Source organism: Synchiropus splendidus, chromosome 7, assembly GCF_027744825.2.
Source record: "Synchiropus splendidus isolate RoL2022-P1 chromosome 7, RoL_Sspl_1.0, whole genome shotgun sequence".
Taxonomy (NCBI): domain Eukaryota; kingdom Metazoa; phylum Chordata; class Actinopteri; order Syngnathiformes; family Callionymidae; genus Synchiropus; species Synchiropus splendidus.
This window is the reverse complement of record NC_071340.1, coordinates 17,833,193-17,852,636: the sequence shown is the minus strand read 5'-3', so window position 1 is coordinate 17,852,636 and position 19,444 is coordinate 17,833,193. Positions and strand designations below refer to the sequence as shown.

The 19,444-nt window shown below is 47.6% G+C and overlaps 1 protein-coding gene across 1 annotated transcript; it reads left to right on the top strand.

The window, feature by feature from the left end:
• The first annotated feature begins 26 nt into the window (after nucleotides 1-26).
• Nucleotides 27-19,231, top strand: nf2a (NF2, moesin-ezrin-radixin like (MERLIN) tumor suppressor a). Its single transcript, XM_053870714.1, has 17 exons — nucleotides 27-293; nucleotides 385-626; nucleotides 2,471-2,596; nucleotides 2,659-2,781; nucleotides 4,516-4,599; nucleotides 9,045-9,113; nucleotides 9,170-9,252; nucleotides 11,008-11,083; nucleotides 12,250-12,384; nucleotides 12,520-12,594; nucleotides 13,061-13,174; nucleotides 13,237-13,359; nucleotides 13,503-13,720; nucleotides 15,682-15,784; nucleotides 16,131-16,234; nucleotides 16,307-16,466; nucleotides 17,826-19,231. Exons 2-17 carry the CDS (start codon nucleotides 513-515, stop codon nucleotides 17,874-17,876), a joined length of 1,758 nt encoding a protein of 585 aa, XP_053726689.1. The 5' UTR covers nucleotides 27-293; nucleotides 385-512; the 3' UTR covers nucleotides 17,877-19,231.
• The last annotated feature ends 213 nt before the right edge of the window (nucleotides 19,232-19,444 follow it).

Sequence of the window (19,444 nt, the reverse complement as noted above, 5' to 3'; positions counted from 1 at the left end):
ACTTACGCATATATAAATATTCAATGTAAAGAAGCTTAAATAAAACGTTTATTAATTTTCCAATTTCAGATTCAAGTTTGACAATTGAAACCCCCGACTGTCCCTGAACGCAGCGACAGACTGTGGTTAGCCCCTAATGCTAACCTGTCTTCACGCCAGAGTCGGAATAAAAGTTTTAGGCTTTTGAAACGGGACTTTTGAGAACTTATTTAACACGCAGGTGGTCCGTTCACAAGCTCTCATTTAGGGAGTCAACTGGATACAACGACAGCGGTCTGCTTCGTACACGTTTTGTAAGTGAGCTGCCAGGTAGCAACAGGCGTGTTGTGGTTACTGTTGACAGGCGTCTCTGGAACATTGAAAAACATCGATAATTCTGTTCAGTTTCAGAGCGAAGAAACCCACAACCCATGCCGTTCACCCCTAAAGCCGCCAAAGTCGATACATTTACGTGCTTATTGAGCTGCTCAGTGACATGACTTCCCTCCCACAACTTTGAGCCTCCAGTCAACATGGCTGGTGTTTTCGCTGCTAAGATGGGATTCAACTCCCTTCTGAGGAAACAACCCAAGAACTTCACCGTGAGAATCTGCACCATGGAGTCCGACATGGAGTTCACCTGTGAGGTGAGTCTGTCCTCCTCCTCGTCATTCCCTTAGATTACGCTTCTTCGTCGATACACAACATTGTATCTGACCAAGAGTGTATTTTTTGTCCCAAGTTCATACGTGGAAACAGAAACGATAAACTGAACATTTGGAAGTTTTGGTTTGGGATTCATATTAAAGTTAGTCATCGTCGCTAGATGGCAGCAGAGAACTGATGGATACTTGGGCATGTACAGTTCATGTATTGAAAACACCTGCTATTTTAGTACCTAACTGCAATCTCTGTGTTATACTTTTATCATTGCGTTACAAAGTAACTAATGGTTAACGGTGTTAGTTACTGTGCTAGTCATTGTGTTACTGCTGTAGTTATTGTGTTACTTACTGCATTACTGTATTGGTTCTTGTATTAGTCCATTGCTTACTGTGCTAGTTGTCATATTACTTCATTAGTTACTGCGTCGCTTACTAACATAGTAAGGCAGTATGCCTTCGTCACTGTGTTACATACTGCATTACTTACGATGCTAGTTATTGTGTTACTGCATTAGTTACTGTGATACTTACTGTTTTACTTGCTTTGGCTTTTGTGTCACTGCATTAGATACTGTGTTAATCGTCATGCTACATGGGCTACGACATTAGTTTCTGTTTTGCTTATTGTCATACTGCATTAGTTACTGTGTAGTTTCTGTGTTATATTTTGTCTTCGTGCTGCAGTGCGTTACATACTGTGTCACTTAGTGCAAATTCCTCCTCCATTCCAAATTAATGTATACCTGACTATTTTGAAATGGACAACTCAACTTTGGACACTCTCAAACTGCCAAAAATAAACAAAAACAGATATTCAAAGTTTTCCTCTTTTATCTGGAGATTTTGAAGTTGGTCCTCAGAAGACCTTGAATGACAGATCTCTGGAGGCTTTGTAGCGAGCTCGTCCTGGTGGGACGAGCAGTGCTCAAGTGCTTTAGTGAATACACATTTTAGTAATTCCTGTGCGTCAGCTTCCTGCCTGTAAACAGCTTCAGCAGGTGCGACTCAGATGTTCCACGTTAGAAGCTTCAAAGTTCCCAGAGCAGCCTGGGTTGCTCCTCACTGCAGCAGAGTCTGTCCACAGGCAGCAGATGAAAGCTATCGCGCGTGTCACGAAGGTGTGTGTTACTCCCTCAGTGCAACACACACACACACACGCTTTCATCCTAACTTTCAGGTTATCGTAGAAGCTGCAGTGGCGGGATAAAGAAGATAAAGTCACTCTGTGTTCAACATTTGGAAAATGTAAGATCTTTTTAGAACTTGATTTTTGACTGGAATGTCACAAAATATATGTGAAACAACAATGATTGTTGAAGCTTTGTGACAGCAGGAATTTAATTTGGATGGAGATTTAGACCACCAAGATACAAGAAATGAAAGAATTCAGATTCACTCAGATTCACAGCTGCACCTCTGTGCGTGTGTTTGTAAGCAAACAAAACAGGCAGAAATTGGCTGTTTTGATGCAGCAGAGCACAACATACAATCGAAATTGTAAGCTTCCAGATAAGATGATTGATGTCAGCCTGTTGAGCATCCAAACCTGAGTGATGTCATCGACATGAGTCACAGGTGGTCTGCATGAATGAATATGGAGCAGCTCAGCCTTGAAGTGAACTAGCTGGCCATATTTGGACCTCAAGCCGTGGGTTTCGCCCCAGTGGTCTCAGTGAAAGGGACATGTTTTTTTTTTTCAAATGAAAAAGTCTAGTGTGTGAAACGCTTTAACTCATGATGATGACGATGATCGTCGTGAAGACATTCCTCAGTATCTTCTGAATCCCGGTATCCATAGCAACCTCATCTTTGCTGCTGTCGTCCAGGTGAGGTGGAAAGGAAAAGACCTGTTGGACCTGGTCTGCCGGACTCTGGGTCTCAGAGAGACCTGGTTCTTCGGACTCCAGTACCCAATCAAGGACACGGTGGCCTGGCTGAAGATGGAGAAGAAGGCAAGTTGAGATGGTTTGAGGATGGAATGTTGAGTTTCATGTGTTGTACCTGAAACCTGCAGGTGCTGGATCAGGAGATTCCCAGAGAAGAACCCATTACCTTCCAGTTCCTGTCCAAGTTCTACCCCGAAAATGTGGAGGAGGAGTTGGTGCAGGACATCACGCAGCACCTCTTCTTCCTGCAGGTCAGCCCTGTTGATACTGATACACTGCTCGTGAGGTATTCCCAATTAATCCAGTTCAACTCAGGGCCACATCCCAGTAATACACCATTTGCATGGGTCTCTGAGAATCAAACGACCCCTCGCTGCAGCCGCTGCCACCAGCAGAGGGCTCCCCCTTCCCACTGCGCCCTCCTCCTCCATCATTCTCCTCTTTTCCATTTTCGTTGTCTGATTGCGTGCAGCCGTGTGGAATCGATGCACAACACATTACCGCTGCCCTTTTCTCTCCACTTAATGCTCACGGGAGGGATTCCTGTCGCACCGCTGCTCCCGCGCCAGCCCGGGATTTGCAACCACTCTCCTGTCGGCCCACACCTCCGGCCCATTTATCAATTACCAATTAGGTTTCTAAAGTCTCACTTAATAGGATCTCCTCTGCGCCTGCTCCCGGAGCCGCCGTCGCAGACAGAAATACACATGCGAACAAACAAGTCTTCAACATTCTCACAGCAAATAACACCAAGAGTTTACAGAGAACAGGCCGTCTCGGCTCTCCGTCACCTGTCGAGGGCAGTGGCAAGCGCGTCAGCCCTTCATCCATGCTGCCATTCATCCATCCATCCGACGTGTCACTGGACTGTCTTGGAAACAGCGGAGAATCGCAGCAGCGTCGCTCTGCACTCACTTATTCCACATAATGTCGGGAGGCGACCTCGGCGCTGACAACAGCTGGATTAGTGTTTATGGGAACGGATCACCGACCCAGAAACAAAACACTCTCTGCTTGCAAATGAGACTTGTTAGTCGACTGGGCCCCTCACGCCTCCACACCTCGACCTGCTCCAAATGAGAGACGACAGCGTGACTGACTCTGAGATGATGAAGTCTGAAGCCACAAATAGTCCGTGTGAGTGATGGTCCCCGCTCCGGTTTTTGTGCCTCCTCGGGTCTGGGCTGACACGGTCCTGACTCGGAGGGAATCCTGTTAAATGGGATTACTCGCGTGAAGGATCCCCGTTGCGCTGCCTGATAGGTGACATTTGTAAATACCAAGCATCTATTCTCAGACTCCTTCAGAAGTGGTCCCCAAATGTGGAGCGTCTACTAACAAGGTGCATCCAGGGAGAGCAGACCTGCTGGTGCTAATTGCTTCTTAAGTTGTTTGAATTTTCTCTCCTCTTTTGTCGTGTCCCCGCACTGCTGACCGCTACGCTCAAATTCCCGGAGCAGCTTAATGGCCTTCGGAGTTTCAGTTTTCTTAAGAACATGGTGGCTGCTGGACTCTAATAGGTCCCCTTGGGGCCACGGTGCTACAATATTTACTTGGCACCGTCACTTGTTTTCAGACTGTCTGAAGACCTCACAGCTCAGGTTTTACGTGAGCCGCTACCTGAGAAGAGGAGAAGCCGAGAGCAGAGTGGGCTTTTAACCAACGCACCTCTGCTGTTGAAGAGCTGAAAAATAGAGCTGACTGTAAAGAAATACTGTCACCAGAAAGTATATTGACACAACGCACTATTAAAAGAGAATTTGGGAATTGCACAGGGCAAGTTTTACTGTCACCACAAATTAAAAATAATTAACGCTGAACATGAAATGACCCACCACTCATAAAAAGTAGAAAGAAGTAAAATAAAGTGGAAAAAAAGACTGGAGAAAATAAATGAATTAAAAGAGTCCTTTATTATTAAAAAAACAACAACATTAAAATCAATGAAGATGTTGTGCTCTAGCTGACTGTCTGAATCTCCTCAGGTGAAAAGAAAGATCCTGGAAGAACAGATCCACTGCCCTCCTGAAGCTTCTGTTCTGCTGGCCTCATACGCCGTGCACGCCAAGGTAGGCCCAGACCAGAGATGAGCTCTTTCTCTCTCTCCTGTTCCCACTTGAGAGACGTCGCTTCAGGTCACCACTGAAAGAGTGACCTGTGATTCAACTCCCTGAGTCGATGTTTTCATAGATAACAATTATTACTCTGAATTCCAGTCTAAACTGTGGGTCTGTTTGGAACATGTTCCTCAAGTCAAACAATGACTGCAGGTGGCGCTGTTCGTATATAGAAAAGTCAACATAGGGTGCTGTGATGCCTGTGGGCTCAAATGGATCTACAGTCCATTAACCAATCAGAGCGCAGATTCTGTGGGAGTACATCAACAACGTCACAGCCGCTTCGTGACCTTGGCTGTTCATTCTGTGGGGACAGAGCATTAGGATCCTGGCTGGTGCCAACTAGGGAAACATGTTCATTGTATGTTCATTGGGTGATGGGTAGTTTCTGTGAGGATCCCATGAAGCATCTTGAGGGACACTGCTTCAGGAGAGAGCCCAGACCCGCCTCAGAGAAACATGACTGTCCCTGCTCCCTCTCTCAGCTGGTGACCACCGTGAGCGTGGAGGAGTACAAATATCCCGGCCTCACTTCCAACGTCAGACGAGAATCAAACAGCCAGTCACTGTGAAATCAAACCAGAAGCAGCTTTATCAACTTCCCCTTGTTCCGCTCCACCGACTCCGTCTCTGTGAGTGAGTTCCCGCGAAGAGATGAGGGAGAGCAGATTCTCCGGCAGGCGGACCGGGTCCGGGGAGACCCAGCCAGCCAGTCTCTTGTGTAGCGTCTTTGATCTGCGGCGGTTTAATCACCGTCCACATTGATTCTGCCAAAGTGCCCGCAGGTTGCTGCCACGTCAGCTCATGTGTCTTCTTTTGTTATCGCGACTCCCGTTTTCAACACCACAAAGCCAAGTCGGGATCCAATTTGCTCCCTCTTCTTTTTGATCATGTGCCATCTGAGTGAATTTGCTTTTTCATTATCTGCACCTGTGTGGCAGCAAGGATCCGCGAGTGGGTCGCCACAGGATCTCAGGCGAGCAGCAGAAGCAATAACAGCAGAGGTGTGTGAGGTGGGGAGGAAGGTGCTCCGGCTGTTGAATCCATCAAAGCCCATTTATACACAACCTATTCACAGCCACGACAACTGGAGCGGCAGGGCGCCAAGTCTTCTCCTGGGACGCCGGGTTTGGTCTGTCGGGCTCGTAATTACTGTTTTAACGTTGCCGTGTGGGAATTCAACCCAGCGTTGATGAGTGTACACGACTGATGAGTCGCTGTCTTAATTAGAAACCTCTAAAATCACAGAAACCGAAGCGGTGCATGTTTAGACACGCAGGAACGAAGCTCAGGTCTTCAGTGCACATGAGAGTTAGCAGTGGGAGATGATGGGACTCGAACCAGGCACTCCCAAGATGATCCACAGAGGGGAGGTGGAAGACAGGTCCCATCAGTGAGTCAGCCCCTCCCACGTCAACCTCTCTTTCAAGGTTGTGTGTGTGTGTGTGGACATGTTTATACTGCCTCGTGGGGACCAACTCTTGACAAAACACAATCCTTGTGGTTGGCTTTTGCCGGTCCTCACAGGTCCGAACCTCAATTTGAGGATGAAGACTTCAAAATTACGAGGTGATTATAACTGGGTCAGTTCGGTTCAGAGTCCTAGTTCAGGTTAGCCATGTGTTTTGGATGGTTGGGTTTAGGTGGAGAGGCTGGGGAAAGGGTTATGGCAACGAGAAACTCCACAAGGACAGATAAACAAATGTGTGCTTGTGTGTGTATATATTAGTGGTGGGACTTTAGCGAGTTAGTTACGATTAATTAATTACAATAAAAAACGTGAAGATAATTCAATTTAATTAAATTTCATTTAATTGAACAGTTTGCTCTTCAGACAACAGGGAACCTTTGTAAGTGCAGGACTTCCTGGTCCACTGATCACACTGATGCACAAGACACGTGGCAGCTAGGATGATAACAACAACAACAAACATGGAGGAATCCCTGAACAAAAGCAAACAAAAGCATCTGTCAGCTTTTGTTCAGGGAATGCTTTTCTCTACACTGTGGCCAGGGTTTCCTCTACTCTGAATGTACTTGAAATTCTTATCCAAATATTTTCAAGACATTAAAAGAGCTTTAGTTTAAATGAGGCGATATAAAAACTTGAATATAGCCACCATCGTGATTTATTGTGCTACTGTCCAACTGATGGAAAATATTTTGTTGTTTAACTGTGTCTTTGAGTCCATCATTTGATTCAGGAATATACCAAATTCATTCAAATTGAAAAATGTGGCTTCCTTTACCATTAATACCATTAAACTGCGATTAATTAATCTGAATCTTAATAAATCTGCTTGATGCCATTTCATGTTTGTTCAAATCACACTCAGTAAAACTGCGTCTCCCATGATTATGATCATGTGACCCATCAGCCTTAACCACATGTACAGTAGACCTCAACTCCAGAGGACAAAAATGACAGTTTGAGAGAGGATGGAAAGAGCAGCAACACAGCATTGGTGAAGGGGAACAATTTACATTTCAGCGCGACAATATGCTTGATACATTTAGCCGACTCGTATTGGTCTGCTGTGGTCCCGGGCGAGGCACGTACAGCAACTCAACTGGTGGTCTGCCAGAGAACGCCAGTTGAAAGGACTCGACTGTAGACGACATGAAAGCACCAACTTAACGTCATGTAAAAGGATACCTCATAGAAAGAAATCAAAGGGCACTTTCTTCTCCTCCCAGGACACGCAGCATTATCAGCGAGCGAGTGAAACTATTCCATGCCTGTGATTCCAAAGTCTTTATCGACCTTTTATCTCGTCATTACTTTCTCCTTTCCACTGATGATAATTGTTCTCTGGAAATATTGACAGCAGCCTGGATGGATCGCTCGATTTCCTCTTAATTGGGCTGAAAAGATGAAAAAAACACACCTCTGCCCCCCCCCTGTCTCCCGCAGCTGATTTTCTCATTAGCGCCGTCTTCTTCCACAAACAAGCAGGTGAAGTCTCTCTGGATGTGAAGATTTAATTGAACGCCCGTGAGCTTGTGCGCCGAGTCAAACGCTTCTCTGGCGCTTCTCACTTTCTCTCATGATTGTTTTCAACCTGTTCACTGTCGACTGACGCTAACGGTCTCGGACTAACCAGGCTTCAGAACTGCTGTCTTTGGAATACAGAATCGGAGTTCAGTGTGAAGCCCTCAGGGTGGTTTGTTTTCAGAGATGGGTCCGTGTTGGTGCTTTTGAGAAGGCTCAACCTGGTCGACGGTCTGGGCGACTGCCTGTCTGTACTCCTCTAGGTTTCACTTCTTACTGAGTTAGTCTCAAAAACATGTGTTACATGAATGTGCTCAATTCAAATCGAGCAAAATTCCGACAAAATTCCAAGATGGTCGCATGGCGAGGGACAGAATATGTCTTGACTCAAAACTGGGTGGAGTCTCTGGTCAAGCATGTTTGTGACTCAATGGTTGATTTACTGGGTCTTCATTTGGAGTAGCATCTTGAGCGCCTCCTAGTGGTCTGCCCTTCAGGCTTCTCTATGCACCCTCTCCATATTCTGTTGACTATCTCTAGGTTGCAGACAGCTAGTTTGATCTACCACGTTGCTGCGTCTTGCTGTCCGTGACTCTTGGCTAACATTAGCGGCTAACTTCCCCTATGTGAGGTGTGTCCTTGAATGTAACGCTCCGATAAGTCTTCATCAGTTTCACTAAGTATCACGTTCAAGCAAAATCAGAAATGAGACGTACAAGTCTTTCACTGCAGCTGCTTTCTGCTCCATCACACTGGTTCCAATGAACGTACACGAACACTGCTCCAAAGTAACAGTGCCAGAAACTTGACAGCGACATCAGCTGTCACTCTACAAGTCTGCTAATCGTGTGTAACCGCCTTCGTGCCTCATACCACCCACGATATGTTCGAAGCATTCGTGGGGTCCCCTGAGGTGACAATCGATGTTTTATCTTGTTGTAACAATTAAAGAGGCAAGTCACTCTCCGCCCCTCGAGTCATTTCTGAGCTGCCAACAGTCGACTTACCTCTTGTCATGTTTCCTCTCTGAGATATTCATGGCACCGTGGAGACGATAAAGAATCATCTCGGTTCCTGCAGGTGTCTCTAATAGCCTCATTTACTAGTCGGCTAACAAGTGGGTCACCGTGTGTGGCGGACATTAATGACCTGATCGTAGATTGCTGCACCCTCATCATTGCTCCTTTGGCTTCCCTGGAGAGGTCTCTGTGAAGCTCCAGTAGCTGCTGCTCTTGAGACATCATCTGTTCATGTGGGTCTGAAGGTCTGACATCTGCTCGTTGAAGATGTCGGGGACACCCTGGTGTACCTCCAGATCTGTTCCACGTCTCTGTGTTCTGTTGGGATTTTCCAGTGTGGGAGCAGCTCCCACCAATCCTGATGCATTTCTCCTCCATTGTTGCAGTACGGCGACTACGACCCCGCTGTCCACAAACCGGGGTTCCTGTCCAAGGAGGAGCTGTTGCCGAAGAGGGTGAGCGTGATTTTCTTTGAATCAGGTCGTCTCACTGACCTGTGTGAATGTTCCAGGTCATCAACTTGTACCAGATGACTGCAGAAATGTGGGAAGACCGGATCACGGCATGCTACTCGGAGCACAGAGGCCGCACGAGGTAAAGCCGCTGACTCTCCTCCACGCTAGCTCACGTTGCCGTTAGTACAAAGCCAGAAATGTCGGGTGTAAAGAGATAAAGCACACCAGAGTATTGGAGCTGTAAGAGGATCAAAACAGTTTGGTGATGATGGTTTAATTGCCTCCATGAATCTGTGCTGACGAAGGGCACAATGTTTGTTCACTTTGTGGAAGACTGAAATGAAAGCGGACGAAAGTGGATCATCCCGGGACAGAGCAAGAAGAAGGTATAGAACCCGCCTTCCTGGCCCATCATGGGCACCAGTTTACACATCTGTCGGGTGTTTAGAAGACTGCCAGGTAGGAGGGCTGCTGGATCAATATGAGACGAGTAGTCACAAACCTTCTGAAAACAATTGTAACATCTCCTGGAACTTGCGTGTGAAGTCAGTGAAGAGGTGCGATTATGTGCCACCGACTGTGGCACTACAGTATGACAAGTCATGCCGTGTTCATCAACTGGAGCCCAGATTTCATGGTGACGCTCGCAGAAATGGCAATGTCATCAGCACAAAGCAGTGAAATGGAGGAGGAGCTGCTGGTTCCAGCTGCTGGTGTGGTTTGATGAATGACCCGAAAGGTGCTTTCTCTTGGGACAGGAATGATCAGATGGCCTGGAAATGTTTTAGAGAAATGGCTGAGTTTTACACTTCATATGTTCATTTAATACTGTTCGCTAGAAGAGTGTCACTAGAACAAGCGTGAGTCGCATGGTCCGTGGTAGTGAATGCATTGTAGGGATTGAAACTTTTCCTGAAATAAATGTGGTTGTTTATTTATTTTTTTATTATTATTTGTTTATTATTTTGTTTTTTTTAACAATCCGAGGACTTTGGATTGTCAGGCTTCGGGGACCTGTATTTAAATCCGACCCCGGGAGATTGACAATGACAGGAACCTATGACCACTGGGGTGCAAGTAGAGCAACACGTAGCCAAATTGCATTGTTTGTGAAATATATGGAGAGAGAAGGTCAGCTGAGAAGACAGTTGAAGTAGCCTCTTGTTTGTACGTCTACTAGACTAGTGAGGTGTTCGTAGTGGAGGAGGTCACCGGGCAGACCCAAGATGTCCTCCTAGTTGAACACCACGGTATTCCACAGAAGAAGGGGGGAAACTGGGCCTTGTGATGGTGAAAAGTCTGCAAAAAAACCACAATTCATCAACGAAACAGGATGAAAGACACAGTATTGAGATAAATCTGTCAGAAGTGGAAGTCTGGCTGTCATGTCTGACGTAATCTCCACTTCCTGTCTGAAGTCTAATTACTCTTGTTTTGGGTGCTCAGCCTACTTCTGACTTGTTTACTTGGCCTGCTTCCCCACTGACTGGTTGAAACTTTAATGAAGTTTAAATCATCAACAGCCAACTCAAACTAAATATTTGGTGCCGGCACATCCTCCCCAATTCTTCGTCTTCTGTTTTCATTCTTACGCTGAGTTGACCCAAAAATCTGAGCCGATCTGCCAACTAGGCCGCTGAAAGTAGATGAAGCAGACGAGGAAGCGTTTGTTTCCACTGTCGCACTGTTTAGTCTCGGAGGCGTGCAAGTCTTGACTCCATCAAACGAGACCTCTGAAGCCTGTCGGGGTGTCAGGGGGTGTCTGCCGCATGAGCGAAGGTTTCAGAGATCACAGGACCTGACAGAAGAAATGCAGCCTGAGCTCCTCCTCCTGCTTCCTGACTCCCCCATCCTCTGCTCACTTATTGTTTTTCTATCTTTGTTTTTGATCCAGAGAAGAAGCTGAGATGGAGTACCTGAAAATAGCTCAGGACTTGGACATGTACGGAGTCAACTACTTCCCCATCAGGGTGAGTGCTCGCCACAAGCCTGGTTTCTGCCGTCATGAACCTCCAGGTTAATAGATCGAGTCAATCCAAGTGTAGGCTGATGTGAGCATCATCTGAAGTCAACTTTGCTGTTGACCCCCAGTGTTGCAATGTGCTAATGCTGCGCCCTGTTGGAATCCAGATAGAGCTCATTCTCGAAGATCACAGAGAGTCCTCGCTCACCACTTTGACGATAGTTAGAGGAAGCCTCCCGATGGGAAATGCCTAAAGACGATCTGGTCCCAGCGTGAGCCATTGCAGAGAAGACTACAGGAAGGACTCCAGAGATCAAGACTGTCCACTTGCTTGCCTCTTAAGAGAACCAACCCTCTGTCTAAAACGGAAGCTTCACCAAAACCAGGGTGTTCCACCTTGCCATGTTAGTCTTGGGAATCCTCAAAAAGTGCATGTCCTGGTTTTTGGCTCTGTGAAATCTGAAGCTGTAGACCATCACTCTGAGGACATCAGGTGCATAAATGCTCTCGACCTGTCATCATTAGAGCCATGCCAGAACTTGTTGTGAAGGCAGAAACCTTTGGAGAACCAGGCTCAGGAAAGTCCGTCGAGATAGGATGGATTCCTCTTACATTGTTACACTGTCCTTTAGAAATCAATTCAATTTGGAGAACGATTTCTCTTTGTCCCTCCCCAACAAGAACCATCTCATCTCATCCTCCACCTAAGTCTCTGTTCTGACTCCATCATGGTCGTCCTCTGTGCTCATCTAAATCCTCTCATTTCCTGTGCTGCTTCTCTGTGACGTGAACAAATGACTGAGAGTGAACAAGGCCTAGCCATGTTCCTGTGATCCGCCCTACTGCTGGACCGCTGTGGGAGCAAGGATGTTGGCAGTGAGTGCATCAGCAGGGATGAAATTCAAAGCCGTGTTCAAAAGCGGGGCACTCGAGGTTCGTCTGGCATGGAGCCCTGTGTCCCCCAAAAGGCAGAGACATTTGCAAATGCCATAGACGAGAGCAAGTCATCTTCAGACGTGTTTCCCTTCAAGTAAACAAGCGGTGCAGACTGCCTTTGTTCCACACTGACAGATAGTTCTGGCACACCTTCACCATGTTCCTGCAGTGTGAGTGAGAAGCTGCTGCCCGGCAGATAGCAGCTGAGGAAGCTCTTGTTTTGTCTCTGTGCTCCAGAATAAGAAGGGAACAGATCTTCTTCTGGGAGTGGATGCTCTGGGCCTGCACATCTATGAGCCCGAGAACAAGCTGACGCCCAAGTGCTCCTTCCCCTGGAACGAAATCCGGAACATCTCGTACAGCGATAAAGAGGTGGGATGTGAATTCAGCATATAGTTTCTTGCTACTGTTCTCGTCTGCATGGAGCGTTCTCTGCAGCTGTAGGGTAACAAACTTGACCAGAGCCTCCCGACACTCTGCATTCACACGTGCTGTCTCTTCACTCAGTTCACTATCAAACCTCTGGACAAGAAAACCAACGTGTTCAAGTTCAACTCATCACGACTGCGAGTCAACAAGCTGGTGAGTTCAGGTCATCTCGTCCTCCAAGACATTGATCGAGTCATTTACTAGACCTGCATCTACAACTCTATCAGTCTTCATTGATTCAGTCAGTCTTTTGGTGCTTCGAGTCATCTCAGAGAGGGATTTGTTGGGTCGGTGCCAGTTCATGTGCCCTCCCCCCACAGACATGACAAGTCCAACTCACGAGTCATTGCTTGTTCTGTGTGTCGCCTGACGCAGCGATCGTATTGATGATGACTATGATTACAGTTTCAAACTCTCCTGAGATGCTTTTGCACCTTCACGAGAAGCAGAGGACTCCAGCTGACTCGCTCACTTTCAGATTAATGAGCGATATAAACATAGTCACTTCAGAGGCGTCAGATGTCACTGTTCAGCTTTTGATGACACAGATTAGATTCTGCTGGCATGAGATTCAAAGATCGAGTCACTGAAATGACTTGCTCCTCCACCGCCTCCCCAGATCCTCCAGCTGTGCATCGGCAACCACGACTTGTTCATGCGAAGGCGGCGCGTGGACCCCCTAGAGGTTCAGCAGATGAAGACGCAGGCCCGGGAGGAGAGAGCCAGGAAACGGGTGCAGCCTGCGAGATCTCACTCTCACCGAGTCACAGCTTGACGACTGGGTTTGTGCTGCAGGTGGAGAGGCAGCTGCTGCAACAGGAGAAGAGGATGCGTGAGGAGGCAGAGAGGGCCAGAGACGAGCTGGAGAGGAGGCTGCTGCTGCTCCAGGACGAAGCTCACATGGCTAATGAGGCTCTGGTGGGTCTACCCGCGTCGTTACTCAGTCACACGGGTCACCAAACCTTGCATGACACCACTGATGCAGCTAACTGGTGACAGAATAACAGTCACGAGTCACTGCAGAGCACCTCTCTGACTCCTCCTCTGTCTGGACTCTCCAGCTGCGATCAGAGCAGACGGCCGACCTGCTGGCCGAGAAGGCTCAGATCGCCGAGGAGGAGGCCAAACTGTTGGCCCAGAAGGCGGCCGAGGCAGAGACGGAGATGCAGCGGATCAAAGTGGGCGCCCTCCGCGGGCAGGAGGAGCGGCGGCTGATGGAGCAGAAGATGCTAGAGGCCGAGATGTTGGCGCTTAAGATGGCTGAGGAGTCGGACAGGAGGTGAGACCAAGGTGTTCTGACACTCACGTGAGGCTCTTCATGTTCCTGCAGGAGACGCATTGCGTCAGAAAACATCAAATCTGAGGCTCTGTTTCTATCACTCCATCAGCAAGTCACAACATACATACTCACCAGCATACATTTACACTCGCTGACACACGCTCTGTCACTGACCTGCACACAAACATGCGCAATGATGCACACACTCACACGTTTGCGTTTCTATCTCTGTGGGGACATTGTGAGGTTTCTCAATGTTTCTCATTGCCATAACCCTTTTCCCAGCCTCTTCCCCTAAACCTAATCATCCAAAACACATGGCTAACCTTAACCAGGACTCTGAACCAAACTGAAACCCAGTTATAATGACCCAGTTATTTTGAAGTCTTCATCTTCAAATTGAGACTTAACCTCATGGGATCCAGCTAAATGTCCTCACAAGGACGGTAAGACTTTTTTGTCAAGAATTGGTCCCCACAAAGTCGGATAAAAAAGCCAAGTCACACACACACACACTCACAACTTTTTTGCTACTATTGCTTTCATATTGTTTATTTTTGTTCATTGTTTAATATGATTTTTTACATGCATTTTTTACACTTAATTGTATTTTTTATTTTCGGTTTTTAACCTTTTCTAGTGCTCATTCAGTTTTCCATATCATAATTTTGGCATATTCTTTTTCATCAGTTATATTCAATCACAGTGTGTTTTTTTAATGTGTTTTCTCTGATTGTAGGATATTAAAATGATGTTGTTACATTAATGATCTTATGACTGGTTGCTGTGTAGAAGCTGGAAGCTAGAATGTGCTTACGCTTGATCTGTGGGGAAGATTTCCCACCCTGACGTGTGGTCACCTTCGCCTCCATGAAGCTCTACAGAGCAGCTGTCGAGAACAAAAGGCGTTTTTATGCTCTCTGTTGGTGCGGCCGCCGCAGTCAGTGGTCACATGACTGCATCCGCTTTTGTTCCTCAGCTCTGAAGCGCTGAACTTCATTTACGCTGGCTAATTGTCAGCACCGGTATCAAGTGAAGTCGGGCTTCTCGTCTGCGGCAGCAGCAGCTTTTATCTCAGAGTTTTTTTAGACTCTTTTCTTCCTCTTTGAAATCAAAAACGTATTTAATCTGCATATTATTTCCGAGTTTGTTCAAGTGACCCCAAATCAGCAGTTTTAACTTCTGTAGCAGCGGCGTGAGCTTCAGGAACATAAACCGTTTATCTGGGTCAGAAGAAGATCTGCTCCACCAATAGTGACAGTCAGTTGTGACTGGAGACAAGGTCTTCCTCAGGTGTTCTGGTATATCAGCAGCTAGTTCACGAGTTCAGGGATAATGGACTCATGAGGTGCAGAACAAGCTGAACTTGAGGGCAAAGCTCTCCACTGGATTCCTCCTCACTTGTGGACTCTCTGAGCAAGAGAAGCTCCGTCATCCAAAGGAGACGTGAAGGAGATCTCTGCTCCTCCACACATTGATTTCAGGACCGTGTTCCTGGTTAGCTGTCCTGCTCTTTGGAGACACTTGAGCTTTGATGCAGCGAGGAATCCACCTCATGACCCGCCCGATTTTGTTCATCATATCTATGATCTGGAACGCTCCAGCCCAGGTGGGCAGCTCGAGTGGCCTCGATCGCTTTATCGTCGAGTGGGTTTCAATTTCCTCCGGGTCACAAATGGCTGGTGCTGCGAGTGCAGAGAGCCTGATGGAGCACTCAGATCGTGGAGTCCAGCAGGAAGTGGGTTTTAAAAGAGTCGGACGGGTTCTGTGGGAAACTGTCGTCCAGTTGATCGACTGACGTGCTTAGATATATATATGTAACCATCTGAAGTGACGTGTGGAGAGACACGCTGGGTGTTTGTCTTTTGCTCGTCCAATACAGTTCAGAGAAGTGAGGCGGCATGATGCTGTTACACGCTCGTGCCTGTCTCACTTCTCTTGCTCTCTCTGTCTCTCTGTAGAGCCAAAGAAGCTGAGCAGCTGAAACTGGACCTGCTGGACGCTCGAGAGTCAGAGCAGCGCGCAAAACACAAGCTGCTGGAGGTGACAAGTAGAGTGTACACGGTGAGACAGACACACAGCACTGCGCTTCAGACAATAGACACATACATGTACAGTGCTGGGCATGTAGCACACACACACACACACACACTGGCCCAGCATAAATCACGAACAAGAACATGCACATTAGGGAACCCACACCTTCACACATGGAGTTGCACACACACAGCTGCACCGCAACTCTGAGCGCCAGCGAGCCACTCGCCTCCTCTCCTCGCTCTGTTCAAACCCATTTGCACCGCTGTGCCTCACACCAACGGCCATATTTACGTTTAACCTGGGGTCATGTCACCGAGGCATTGTCACTTCAAAGTCCTCTCCACTCACCATACTGACGTCCATCTCTCAGAACGACGGCGCCCCAGCAGACTTGAGCTTCAGCAGAGAGAATCTCAGCTTCGATTTCAAGGACACGGACATGAAGCGACTCTCCATGGAGATCGAGAAGGAGAAGTGAGGCTCCTTATGATGTCACCACTGAGCGGACGTGAAGCTGGTGTGACCCTCTGGTGTGTCCTGGTCCAGGGTGGAGTACATGGAGAAGAGCAAGCACCTGCAGGAGCAGCTGAACGAGCTGAAGACGGAGATCGAGAGCCTGAAGCTGAAGGAGCGCGAAACGCCTCTGGACCTGATCCACAACCAGAACACGGAGCAGGGGACCAGCAAACACAGCAACTTCAAGAAGGTGAGGGCTGCAAAACTTCCACAGCTCCCCCTAGTGGTCTGCGTGTGACGGTTTTGTTAAATAAATCATCTCAACTCCAAGAATTAGCCTCAGAGCTGTGCAGCTGACGAAGAACTAAACTACTGAGGGAAACTAAAATCACATGATTTAAAAAGACATTTCACGCCGAGTTTTAGAAAACAATGAAGCCCACTGAGGTGAAGCTTTATGTATTCATTATACAGGGCGATATAATAAAGTTATGCCTGAAATTTTAATGATTGAATTCAAAAAAGAAAACGTGGAGGAAACAGGAATGTAACGCACTAATGTGAAATACATAATCTGGAGGAAAAAATCTGGTTAAATTTATGTTGTGTGTCAGTGGTTTCTGGCCTCTGCTGCTGGTGACAGAGGAGTTGAGCTGCTCAACACACACACACACACACACACACTCACTGGTATTTCTATCCTTGAGGGGACTGAATTGGTCCCCACAAAGTAGGATAAAAGATCTTTCTTGCTCTCTCTCTCTCTCTCTCTCTCTCTCTCTCTCTCTCTCTCTCTCTCTCTCTCTCTCTCTCTCTCTCTCTCTCTCTCTCTCTCTCTCTCTCTCTCTCTCTCTCTCTCACACTCACTCGCTGTCTCTCACACACGCAGACTCAAACTCATGTACACTATCACCCACGCACACACACTTGTCACACATACACAGAGACTCTCTCACACATTTGAATGTTGTGTCTCGACACGTGTGGAGAGAAGAGATAATTCTTATCTAACTCGTTAACTGCCTGTCGAATTGTAACCCCCCACCCTCCTCTGCTGCGCAGCCCCCCTCATTATTTCAGGCCCGGCGATTGACTTGCACTGCGTCGGTTAATAGAAGGCGTCTGAACTGGCTTCACTGCTCGTCTCTGTCTGAAGCTTCAGAAACGATTCTCTGACCTCAGAGGTGGCCTCTCTCGCTTGCCTCACTCTGAGTGCTGCGTCCTGAGCTCGGATCTGATGGGAGTGATGCCGGGCCAGGTTGGAACACTGAGGCTGAAACTATTGAGGCTCTTCCTGATCTGGTCTGAGAGCAGCCTCCCCCGAGTGTGGTGTCAGTGGTTTAGTAGCTGAGCCATTTGCCTTCTGAAACACAGGTGGCGCTGCTAGTTCAACATGTCTCTCGTAAAGACATGCTCAACTGTCTTGTTCACAGCACCAGCACGGACCCTCTTGGTCCGGGCCCCCCATCTCTGCCCGATTCCAAAAATCACACGGCGTCTGAACACAGTAATGATCCATACCTGGACGTCGCTCTCTTAAACAGACACGACAAGCGCTGCTTTTTGTAACCAGGATGTTGCCGTCTGATGTTGTGTGTTTGCTCCACAGCTCACCCTCCAGAGCACCAAGACCAGGGTGGCCTTCTTTGAAGAGCTCTGACTCGCCGACGTGACTCAGGGAAGCTTCTTCAGGTCACGAGACTCCAGGTAAAGGGAAGTGAGGGTGGTGTGAGTTCACAACCTGCTCCAGAACCGAGCCTCGTCTGAAGACCGAGTCACTCGTACTCTTCTTACTACAGTCCCAGGTCAGGACCACTCTGCGCTGCCTTGTGTGTCGTGTCAATGAGCCTGTGAACAAACAACCCGTTTTCTGTATGAAACTCAAATGTGATGAGGTGATGAAGCTCTTCAGACGTTCATGCTACTGAAGCATGAACCCTCATGAAGCACATCATGTTTACAGGGTAGCTAGGACAGCTGCGGTCACCGAGTGTCGCCGACTCAGGCTGAGACTGTCGGGTCTTCAGTTGTTTTTGCTCGCCTTTTCTCGCAATCGTTGCCTGTTTTATTTTTTTATCTAGTGTTGTTAGAGTTGTGTACGACCCCAGTTTGTGGTGGAGGCCTGGGTTTGCTCGTCTTTCTTCAATGTTGAATCTGAAACAATGTCGTCGGTGGTGTGTGAACCTGTGAGCTCCAGTCCCACTCAACACAGGTGCTGAATGAATAAATGTCGTGACTTAAAAGATTTGACCCACTCGAATACAAATGGGAGCCTTTATAACAAGCATACGTGTCTGAAAGCCTTTTCACCTCTACTGAGTTGTGGGTTAGATTCCCCTCGAGTTTGATGAATGTACTTTGGAAAATGTGACTCTTTTTCTATTCAGCAGAAACAGAATTTGTAGTAAAGACTTCCCAGATATCAGTTTCCTGTGTCTTCATTTCCCTCGAGGTTCCATAGGTCTGGAGAGACCCCCCCCAGTGAAGGCTTGCCACCAGCTCCTCCAGGAGGAGGAGTCCGCGGCCGACTCAGCAGGAGAGCTGGAACTGTTGGAGCTGTTATCGTAGCTTTTAAACAGTCCTCTGATGTTGATCGAGAACAAGACAAATGGTTCAATTCCCGTGAATCCATTGGCTCTCCTCTTTTCCAGGAAGATGGTTTGCCTTCCTCTCAGCAATCCGTGGTGTTATCAGCAGCACTGGAGCAGCGTGCCGAGTTTATCAGTTCCGGCGTGTGCTCATCTGCTCCCACCAGACCTCCCCTTGAGAAGCGGCTCAGCTAGATAACCAGCCCACTCACCTCCGGTGCCCGCGTGGTGCAGGTTCCCTGAGAGCTGACTCTTCATTATGACCACCCTCAAACCGCTGCTCTTTGTGTTCACAGTGGCAGTGCCTGAGCAGAAACATTAGCACCTCAGCTAGGCTAGCAGCAGGTGAGCTTTCGCTCGAGCTTCTTTTAGCGCCACTCTGCAGCAAACCAAGTCAGTTAGCTATGATAGTCCTGAACAGGTCCAGATTAAGGCAGGCTGCTCCACAGATTGAGTCAGATCAACCTTGTTTATGCCCTTCAGATTAACTTTGTCTATGTCAACACTTTTCAGATCCACCAATTCAAGAATTTGATCCACGTAGGACAGACAGGTTCCTTTCCGACCTGAGTCCTGTTTGGAGTGAAGCTAGTTCTTCATCTGATCTGGTGTGTTTGTACATCTGACTTGGTAAGAGTGA

What these genes read in the sequence shown, in the direction of transcription:
- nf2a (XM_053870714.1), top strand. Translation starts at nt 513, where the DNA reads ATGGCTGGTGTTTTCGCTGCTAAGATGGGATTCAACTCCCTTCTGAGG. An exon ending in AGCACCTCTTCTTCCTGCAG is followed by an intron (nt 2,782 to 4,515) that starts GTCAGCCCTGTT and finishes GAATCTCCTCAG; the next exon opens with GTGAAAAGAAAGATCCTGGA. An exon ending in TCTCGTACAGCGATAAAGAG is followed by an intron (nt 12,385 to 12,519) that starts GTGGGATGTGAA and finishes CTCTTCACTCAG; the next exon opens with TTCACTATCAAACCTCTGGA.